This window comes from Bicyclus anynana, chromosome Z (assembly GCF_947172395.1).
Source record: "Bicyclus anynana chromosome Z, ilBicAnyn1.1, whole genome shotgun sequence".
NCBI lineage: Eukaryota > Metazoa > Arthropoda > Insecta > Lepidoptera > Nymphalidae > Bicyclus > Bicyclus anynana.
Window position 1 is genome coordinate 9,472,946 of NC_069110.1, and position 11,865 is coordinate 9,484,810.

Genomic DNA, 11,865 nt, shown 5'->3' on the forward strand with positions numbered 1-11,865 from the left:
AATTTAAAACACCTGTAGTTTCAATACAAACCTTATTGTTTATTGCTATTACTAACTAGTGGTCACCAAGTAGTCGAATTGCGACCAAAATCCTTTTAACTATACCTCTATAATCAAAGATCTGACCTATTATGTTAATTAATTTACAGATTGGCTCAAATCGTTCAAGTCGGAATCGCTGTTGCCGTGTACTGCACTTTCGGACTTCAATTCTTCGTATGCGTTGAAATCTTTTGGAACTGCATAAAAGATAAGTTCACCGCCAGACCCGACCTCGCCGACTACATAATGCGTACACTCCTGACCACTGCGTGTGTATTACTTGCTGTGGCAGTGCCGACTATAGGGCCGCTGATGGGAGTCATTGGTGCTTTCTGCTTCTCTATACTTGGTCTAATTGCCCCAGCGTTCATCGAGGTTGTCACCTTCTGGGATATAGGCTTTGGACCTGGTAAATATATCATCTGGAAGAACGTGCTCGTTTTAATTTTCGGTTTATTTGCACTTATATTCGGAACCAAGGATGCCATTATTACAATAATAAAAACATACGGCAACTAAGGTCTTCAAGATTGTTGACGTTTTATAGAAAGACAAAGACAAGAGTTACCAGACGCCTTTTTGCAGTTTATATCTCGTTCCAATAAATTTAAAGATTCTTAAGAAATCCATATACCTAAAAATTCTAATCCCAAAAACGATATTTGAACCATCAAATGGATTTTTAGTTGTTATAATAATATCCATGACACTTGAAGCTGATTTTAAAAATTATTGCGTAGATCTAAGCAAAATCTACTTAGATCATGAATTTGTGATGAATTCCCCTCATTTATCAAAAGGGCGAATGGTGTCTCTAGCCTTGTCTATTCTATAAATATTATAGTGTGATAAGACAGTAAGTACATGATGCTTTGTCTTTAGAAATAAGTACGTGTACTTAAGTTTATTTTTAAATTTTATAAATCTTGCAACGATCATTATAATATAAATAAATATTATATAACTTATTGACAATGCTGTTAAGAAATGGTGCTATTATATAATTTTTTTACCGATAATTAATAATAGATATTTCATCGGCGTTGGAAGTATTGTCTGAAATATAAAGAATAACAGGGAATATGTATGCATTTATTTAATTCAATAGGGAATTATATTTTGACGTAATAAAACTATTATTCTTTAATAGTTTTATCTTAACTAACACTAACAAACTATGACCTCAAAAATATCTATTTTCTATTGATATTTTTCTATTGCTAAGGTTTTCTGAACTTTTAACGTGGGAAATTACGTCACTTTTTGAAGGGACCAATAGCGGATATTTCCCGGGAATTTTACAGTTTAATAAGTAGCTGAAAATTCACAATAATATTTTTTTTATGAATACAAAAATATATAATGGCCTTAATATAAATCACATGCATATTTCCTATTATGAATAGTTATATACCTGTGTATGCTTAGCCTAAAACGATCTATCCATGACCATTCTTAAATCCGTAGTGATTCCATAATGTTTTGACATTTGGTAGCGCAGATAACGCGTAACGCGTAACGCAGGACGATTATATCTATTCGAAACAATCCTGTGCTAAGTTTATTAGGCATTTACGCACTGAGGCCGATGTCCAAGTTCGCCTTTTCTTCTTCTTTTGTTTCAAACATCAAACTGACTACGCAAATTACTTTATGGGAAAGTTCTGTCATTTATGGATATTAGAAACAATTTTGATGAGGCTAAAATTTAGCACAGCAATTTAAAACAGCTAAAGATTAATGACTTCCTATTTTACACAGCTTTACGAATATGTCTCACATATTCGTATTTTAGATAACTGTCAACATGTGTGAACAGCAAGACGCTAAGGCATTGCATAGCCCACCAATAGGCCATTCAACGACTGTGAAACAGTTTTAAATATACCGATACCGCGAATATAAATACGTGTGGTAGCTACGTGGTAGCTCATTCGACTTATCTAGAGAAGTGTGCAAAATTTTCAGACCAACAATGATAATTACCACAAAACTATTAATGTTAGAGAATTTTTAAAATTAGATTCTCAAAGAAGAGGAAATTTTGTAATAAAAATAGTTACTTGTGAAACTAGATCTTTATTGATAATACGTTTGTTTACGTATTTTTATTCGCGGTATCAGTATTTAATACTGTTTCCCAGATGTCGATTGGCCTACAACCCGAATTGTAGCACTGTGGTTGGTCGAACCTCATTATCCTCTCTCCAATAAGAAGGAAGGTCTGGCATGTAACAACTATTAAAAAAAAACGTTGCCTCGTTATTTTGTCTGTCAGAAACGCAATATCTGGGCGGCCAGACTTTAATTTTGATATTGCATGAGTTCCGAAAAGGGCATGAAGCAATGGAAACAAAAAATACCAGTTCGGAGAATGCAGTAGAGCTCAAACATGCCAAAGATGGATAACTTTGGCATGTTTAAGCTTTTTTGTTTTCTTGTTTTGGTGAACAATAAAACAGATAAGGTGTCTTTAGACAGAACTTTTTCACTTATTAGTATGACGAATTAGAAGTCGCAAATACTGCAAGTAAAGCTAGGAATAGACAGGTAACGTTAATAGTTAAATAAAGAATTTAAATTGCATTCCCATTACGTGATGTGTGAAATGTTTTGGAAGCTGACTGACGATTTTTGTTAGCCATATCAAGTTGAAATATATTATAAGTACTGCAACACAACTCCATTAATATTGTGTACATAGATAGGTACATAGATTTCATATTTTACTGTGAGTCTAGTCCGTATCCAACAAACAAACAAGCAAAAAATAAAAATCTTATCAAGATTGGTTCACTGGTTTAATTGTCCACTCTAAGAAAAGATAAAAAAGATTTGTGTTGTGAACCCAATTATAAGTAATTGGGTTCACAACACAATCTTTGATAAGTCAAAGATTGTTATTAAAATAATATTAAAAGTCAAGATTTTGTCGACCTACTAAGTTCTAAAACCCTTCTCCCATAAAGAGGCAGGTCTGCAGGCTTATTCACTATCTTTGACGTAGGCTAGTTGACATATATACGAATGATATCTGTGTAACAAATATCATCCGGTGTTTACTGGTGGATATCACTCAGTAGGTAAATGACATTTTGCCAATTGATTTAATTAATTTGATAATAAAGACCATAATAGTGAATAAGTCATTTGGCCTGTACTGGGCCGTTAATATAGCCTGATAATGATGATGATATAATGATGATGATGGTCTGTTTCATAAAAATAACGGAAAGCGAACTGAATGAATATGATGGCAATTCGTTTGACTATCAAATGGTTGAAATCAACTGTCTTAATTATATTACATTTCAGGATTTAATTTTAGAGCGAGATCTATGAGTAATTATCAACAATTACAAAAAAAACTACAACAGCATTTTGAGATTGTAACAATATTTTAACAAAATATAAAAACGAATATTGTTATGTAGGTAACATTTAATTTTTCATTATTTAAATCTCCTATAAAATTTTAAGCCCGGACATATACACTGTCTTCGATTCCATTTTGTTTAAGTTAAACAATTATTTTATCCAAAAATTTAAAGTAAATTAATCTTAGTTCACTTTAATAGTACAAAAATGCAATTGTCTACAGTTTAACAAAATTTTCGACCTCAAAACCGTAATAAGATCATTTAACAATCAAAAATCGTGAAACGAAATACTATTATTTAGTGTAAGGTAAATAATTAGGTGTTATTTTTCGATATATGTATTCATACCGTATATGAACGTCTGAACTATAATATGTTAGGAAAGTATAGTACACGGCCTGTGGTTGAACTATGCGCAGTAGCACATTTTCGTGTGTTAAGGTCGCCATTGACGGTCAATTGTTCTCACGTTTCTGAAAAGCAAACGGCAATACCCTCGCGGCATACTATACAAGTCATGTACGCAGCGACCAACACACGATCAATTATAGTCGTAGGTGCTACAGAAACGTGAGAATAATTGACCGTTTGGAGCTATCATTAGCGACATACGCTAAGGTAACAGGTGCCAATAACCGTAGCAACACGTGGACGCCATTACTATTGCGTAAAATTTTTTTAATTATTTCGCATCTTTAATGTACCGGTCAACTACGCACCACCACGTACAAGCGTCTAAAACGCATTGTTTATAATTGTAACTATAATTTTGTTCAACTTAATTGCCGGGATCAATACTGGTATGGTACAATGGAAGAGAAACAAGCGTCACTGAACAAATGAAATTTAACAAATGAAATAGGATAAATTGTACATACACTTTTGTAATGCGTATAAAGTTATATTATTATTTTTTACGTATTAATAATAATACTTAACATTTAGTTTGCAGCTGTTACTCGTCATTTGGTAATGACCAAGATCTACCACCATGAGTTGTGATAATAATAATTAGCGTAAAAATATAAAAAGCGAGGCCCTTTTTTGTACCAAAATTATCACTGTTTGTAAAACCGTTATTATTTAAATCGGATTGTATTTATTCATATAAGATAATAATTATAGAGTTCGTAAACTTTTATTAACGCTTTGGGATTTGAATTATTTCATTTGCATGCATAATATTAATGAATAATTGAAGACTGATCATTCTTGAGTCATTGTTGTCTTTGGCAGATACTAACTTGAATTTCATGTATATTTTTTTTTATTTGAAAGTTTACGAACTGTGACCAAAATGTTTTGTGCCTTCATATTGAAGTATTTTAATTAGCTTTTAGATATTATATTACCACTGGTATGTACGTTTTACGCGGTAGTATTATTTTGTGTTGTTATAATATTTAAATATTATAACATCATAGTATACAGCCGATTAAGTTCCTATAATGTAAAATAATAATTTATGACATATTATTTTATGTGGAGTGCCTTTTTCCAATAATTGAATTGAAATGTACACCCAGAATGTATTAATTATAGTTTTACAAATAAAGAACAGTTCCATAGAAATAATGTTTTATTAACATCATAACGACAATGGATATTTGCTACCCCAATTTTGTAATCTACTCAATATAACCTCAAAGTCACAAAGCTATTCATTCCAACAGGTCGTTTGGTAATGTTCAAACAATGATATTTTTTTTATACTTAAATAGTTCCATGAATTGGTTGGTTGGATACAAAATCTAGGAGGCAATGCCGATACAACGTCGAGGAGAATGCCCAACGCTAATTATAAGTTATTTAGCAGGTTTTGTTATTATTTCTATTTTTATCATGGTCGTAGAAATGCTAATCTATAAATAAAGATCCACAACAGAGGTGTTTGAATACTAAAGTAATACATAAATACAATATAATTGGACGACCGCGAATCATGTCTTCTGAAGTAGGTAAGTTACCTACTCGTACTTCCAGTGTGCCTAGTGGGAGTTACCAATATTTTCATACTGTTACTAGCACGTTGACGTAAACGCAAATTTATATGGAATTGAAACAGTTGTGCAGTAGTGCCACTAGATGACGCTGTTTCAATTCCTTAGAAATTCGCGTTTACGTTACGTGACAGTAACAGTAGCATTCTGCCACTAGGCCCTCAGATCGAGACTTCTTACTCCCCGAATGAATATAAATAAATATATTTTGACAATAAGTACACACCTTTAGAATTTTAGATAATCATTTTGTGATGTAGAATAAACCCTAAGACACACAACGCTCAGCTTCGTTCATAAAATGTCCTGCATAAAACTGCATCCTGTTAGGAATAAACAAACTAATCTAAGATTTAAAGAACATAGAGCACAAACCATTCCTTTACAATAATGGAGATAAGGAAATTAATAAATAAAAGTCAAGGATATTTGAAACTCGTATTTTAATTGAACAGTGTCTATGATTGCTATTATTTCGAGAAAAGTTCACAAAATTTTTAGTCCTACATTTTTTTTTATAAAAACAATAAAAAATCACGTACATTTTTTTATTACACGTAATTGCACAGGTAATAGTAATTGCGTTGTGGGAATTGCTACAAGGAGTCGAGTAATAATTATTATTACCTATTGTAAATAAATATTGGTATAATAAAACAGCATTGATGACGGTAGGATTTAAACAAACTCCTAATGCACGTCATTGACTATCAATTATTCTCACGTTTCTGCAGCACCCACGACTATAACTAATTGTGTATTGGTCACTGCGTGCATGTCGGCTCGACTTATGAAACGCCTTCGCTGCCGTTTGCGCTGCAGAAATGTGAGAATAATTGACCGTCAATGGCTGACTTAAGAGTGGTTTTAAATTTAACTCAGGTATGTACCTACCTTTACTCGTAGGTTATCTTGTACATGTATAGGACGTACTCGTAGGTAAAGATTGGAATATAAATAACATCTATTCCTTAGCACATATTTAAGAACTCGAACCTATAGGTCTCATAAATATGACATAGTTTTATAAAATAGTTTACGGTAGTTATTTTATGACAAATGGTACAAGGTAAAGTTTTGCCACGCTACGAAAGCATTGCATGCCCATTTTTACCTGTTCAAACAGTAGGTAAACGATATTCCTTTATCAATTATATCTTTTGTTATGATAAATGTCTTTACTTAAGCACTTCATCAATACAGTACTCGTAGCTACGCCTTTGCCACAATTTTATAGTATTACTATTCAAAATAAATATACAGGGTCACTGGAAACGTATAGCGATCCTCAAAAAGGGGTGATAGTTGGGATAATTAGCTATCAAATCGCAATACGGGGCAATAATTTACCTACTGATTGTACATCAAAATACATGCAAAAATGTGTAACCAAGGCTTGTAGCCATGTGGCACGATGATTCTCTTTCTACAAAAATTAACGCTTTGAAACTAACAAAATGTATGGGAATGACAGATACGATCGAATACTTCATCACGTGATCTGTCGATAGTGAATGACATGTCATTCAAGTATTTTTAATTTTTCAGGCGTTAGCGTTCGTAAAAAGAGAATCGATGTACCACATGGCTACAGGTCCTGTTTTTTTATTCAAAAGATCGCCGAACGATTTTGACCAAAAAAAGATCCAGCAGTTAATAGTATGCACGGAAATAAATTACTTTTGATAAGTTTATCGCCTATTCTTTATTTTGTCAGCGTCAGCTATCTTTCTTTTATAGTTGGATCGTAATTTTTATAGCTAAGTTAGGTAAACTTAAAACTATTCCAAGCCGAGTTATAGGTACACTACTTAATATTATAAATGTGAAAGTGTGTGTCTGTCTGTCCGTCTGTGCAAAACGGAGCGACGAATTGACGTGATTTTTTTAAGTGGAGATTTTTGAAAGGATGGAGTGACATAGGTTACTTTTTGTCTCTTTCTAACCCACATTTCCCTAAAATAGGGGGGAGGTGGAAGTTTGTATGGGGCATTTATAGGGTAGGGGTAGGGTAGGGTAGAGAAGAAGCGCACACGTACGTACGTACATAAGTCAAAGCGAAGCTTGACCGGGTCCGATCGGCTACGTCCCTACAAAATCACTGCAAAAAGTGATCCGAATAATAAGCTACTACACTGAGCTCACACATGCACGGTTTTATCTTTACCATTTTAGATTTATGTATATATATTTATATATATAGTTTTTACACTTCCTGAAAACACAACTCGACATTGTAGACGATATTTAGGTATTAATTTTTTAAATAACATTCGTTGTTGACCACAACTGACATTGAGTTGTACATATACCTAGTTCCTCTTTTGACCGCCTCATTTTTCATGCGCTAGTAAGAAATATAACAGTATTTAATATCATTGACTGGAATGCTAAGTCGCTTGTCGGTAAGTTTAGCGGTGAATATTATGCGGTTCACAAGCTTTTATTTATTCAATACATATAAATAAAATTAAAGTATCTGTCTGTGACTGTGTGTTTTCTCGTGTGATTATAGTAATTTACACGAAACTTAAACACAAAGTACCTTTTTAAAATTTTTGCCTGTCTTTTTGCCCAGGCTAATCTCTGGAACAGCTGAACCGATATTAATGGGACTTTCATTGCAAGAGAGAGGATGTTATTGATTAACAATTAGCCTACTTTTTATCCCGGGATTTATGAGCTGAATTTCACTCGGTCGATAGGTAGATAGATAGCTCAATTTTATTATAAACTAGTCAGCTAGTTTATAACAAAATTGAACTTTAATTTCGGATTGTAGAGGGTCTGATCACTCTGAGCCCTTAAAACTTCTCAATGTCACCACGAACCAATGGCATGGCCACCCAGGGGCAAGACGGTGCAATGCCCCGGGGCCCTAAAGCTCAGGGGGTCCTCGAATCTAGTGCGTTGAATATAACCGTTGATATCTAAATGGTTATATTGAACGCAATTATCATATCCCACTTAAGTGGGGTTGGCAAAATATGCCAATCTCTCATCAGCTAATTATCCTTTTACACACAGTCATGTCCTTTCACACAGTCACACAATTTTTTCTTTAGCCTTTCTCTCTTCTTGTATCCTTCCACTTGCAATTTCAACATTCGTCTGGTTATATATTTTTCTACGCAATGCATTTCGTAAAACTATCGTAATTGACTACCTATTATAGTTTATAATTTATTATAGGTTATATTATTAGGTTGCTGGAAGAGATCGCTTCTGAGCGATAAGGCTATTTTGCAATTTTTTGTATATGTGTTGTTTGTGGTGTGCAATATCATTTAATTATAGTTTAAAAAAAATAATGTTATAGAGCAACGCTTTAATAAGGCATAGAACAACAATTGAAACAGTATGTTTTAAATCAAAAACCTATATTTATTAATAAGTGTTATCGGCATATCGTTGTTTCATATTTTCTTATAATACATAATATCGTATAATGTAATCATTAACTAATATCAGTATTTAAAACTATGTATAATATAAATTATACAGATACAATAAAATGACACCTAACGAATAAAATTAAAATCATAACCGACCGAAAGGCTGCGATTGCCAGTTGGAGTACATGGATCCTTGAAACCTGGTACCTGCATAAAAGGCTAGTTGACTACCCCCGGTGACGCTTTTTTTTATTTTATACAAGTTAGCCCTTGACTACAATCTCACCTGATGGTACGTGATGATGTAATCTAAGATTATTTATTTTATTTATTATTTATTTATTATCATCATAACTTAAAACTAGCCTTACAGGTATCACCTAATTCGGTAGCTTAGCACTAAGATGTTAGGAGTAGGAAGACAATCCACACCCCTTTCGGTTTCTACACGACATCGTAGCGGAACGCTAAATCGCTTGACGGTACGTCTTTGCCTTCGTACCCGTATTCCATGTACCTGGTATACGAAATTAATATTGTTTATATTAAATTTGATAAGAATCAACAGTCTCCTATTGGCAACCATACTTACTTATGGTAGGAGCATACAAACTATCAGCCTTCCTAAAGTCAGTATTAATAAGTCTGGCTATCGTAGGCCCTCGGTCAATACATGATTAAGTGGATCATGTGCCTAATTCAAAATAAATTTTCGTTTTTATATAATGTTAAAAAAAATACCTATATAATTTTCAGATGTGAAACATGGCACTGTGTATAAAAAGAAATCTCAATAAACATATTTAAAAAAAACGGACATATTAGGCTAGTGAAATTAGGTACACTTACATCAAAATTGTATAGACTACATAGTCGTATGAAAAGAATAAATTGGATTGAGATCACACAATAAATAATGTGTCTGTGTGTAAAAAATGTAGAGAAAATAAGTTTTAAATACAGTATTAAATATTGATAGTAATAATAGTCTATTTTGTTCAGAAAATAATATTTTAATAATAATAATTATTAGGTCTCACGTATTTACGATCTAAAGTAAACATGTTAGGTACTCGTAACTCAAAATTCAATTATTATTAATTTATTCAATCTTACATAATATAAAATAAATATTCATAAATTGGTATGAATAATTTTCAAAAAGGGAATTTTCAATTTTCACTATTATTTTTAGTAGATAATAAAAATTACAATAATGAAATTATCGTCATTATAGCAATTAAATTAATAATATAGACATTGATATCAAACTGTTTATTCCACAATAAAGAATCCACAGTAGGCTAGTTGACTTTTTAACCGACTTCCAAAAAGGAGGAGGTTCTACGTTCGGCTGTATGTATGTTTTTTTTAAATGGTCTTAATATACCTATAGATCATTATCGTTCTAATACATCATATTTTTTTCGAGACGGGATTACATGAAAATTTTAGATTTTAAATATGTTTAAGACAATACGAGCCAAAACGCCTGTCGGCCATGATGGTCAATATTTTAACTGTTTCTGTTTTATATGCACGTACTATGCGAAATTAATAATGTTTATATTTGATATGAGTCAACTACCCTCTTAATATCAACTCGGTTACGAATGAATTTCAAATCCTTAAAGCCATATTTTCCTTTTTTTAATTAAAGTACCAAAGCTGATTTGCGAGAATAGGTTAACTTTAACATGTTGGAGACTAATTAACTAAAACAAAGAAGTCTAGTCATGAATTCATCTTTATTTTCTTGGGTCGCTTCTTTTTCTTCTGTCAGCTGATTCTATATTTTGCATTGGTGTTGGTTTAGGCGCTAGATATTTGTTTTAATAAATTGTATTAGGACCTTGAATAAGTCGTCACTGTTTTTTTGACAAAAAATAATGCTTTATTTAAAGGCTAAGAGGAGACACACGATGCGTTGCAGCGCCGCATCGTATAGATTTCACCGTATCAGCGAGTTTCCCCATTTTGGCGTTTTCAATTAACTTCTTGCTGGTGGCAACATTTGGCCTAGCGTTGTCATGTAACAAAATCACTTTGCCGTGTTTCGCTTTAATAGCGACGGTGCAATATCAAAAATGTCAATCAGAAATAAATTAATGAACTTTACTTATCTTAACATTCCTTATTTTTCAATACATGTGTTATCAAGATAACCAATACAAAGTTATGTTTAATTAGATCGCACAAATTTTAATGACCTCAACACCCATTAACATATAATTATTCCTTGAAAAAAAGTGTCAAAATCCTTAGACCTTGCTCACGAGATTACCGCCATATGTGATGTTGAGTCACCTATTATTGTTCCGATATGGTCGTATAGCGAAAATTTTCGACCAACACCTTGATTGAAGCTTTGGTTGATTTATTTTATAAATTTTTAATAGTGTTTTGTATTATACATATTTTGTATTATCACATATCAATTTTTAACATTGTTAAAAATTTAAAAAATGGGCAAATAAATAAATGAGAGTTTCCTTAAAATTTATTTTATTATTTTCTTTAATCAGTTATTATGGATTTTCAAAAAGTGCTGTAAATTTTTACGATAGACAAGAGGAGAATAATTTATTTATTTCTAGTCTCACTGGTTATGCAGCATTGCCTTATACTATTATGTATTCTGTTGCACAGTACTGGGATGTTATTAGTACAAAATGAATACAAAAATCAGTATAAATCATTTAGCGACAAGTATTTTGCCGGTAGTGTAACAAATAGCCGCGCCCAAACACAACGAATCTCTGCCCATTTAAAAAATATAAATACCTCCCGGTAACAAAAGAGGCTTATCTTAATTTTTTTATCACTTAAATATTTACTGAACACAATTTGAATATTAGCTAGCGACACTTTAGGTAGGATATTAAAATGGGCTACCGCCTACCGGTCCACGACAAAGAATAAAGCAATGCATTTCTAATATAGTTATATTAAACGGCAGTGGACAGTAACAATAAATGAGTAACAAAATATTTTTTTCGCTAATGAAAATATTAAATTTTACGAAAAGTCTCTTGTACTGTGTACCTA

General features: G+C 32.4%; 1 protein-coding gene across 1 annotated transcript in view; it reads left to right on the forward strand.

Annotated features, from left to right (window-relative positions):
- LOC112048096 (proton-coupled amino acid transporter-like protein pathetic) overlaps positions 1–4,997 on the forward strand; it is a 45,224-nt gene extending 40,227 nt beyond the window's left edge. Inside the window, exon 9 of the mRNA XM_024085479.2 lies at positions 150–4,997. Within this exon, the coding sequence (XP_023941247.1) occupies positions 150–561 (412 nt within the window). The 3' untranslated portion in view covers positions 562–4,997. The remainder of the gene's footprint in view (positions 1–149) is intronic.
- The last annotated feature ends 6,868 nt before the right edge of the window (positions 4,998–11,865 follow it).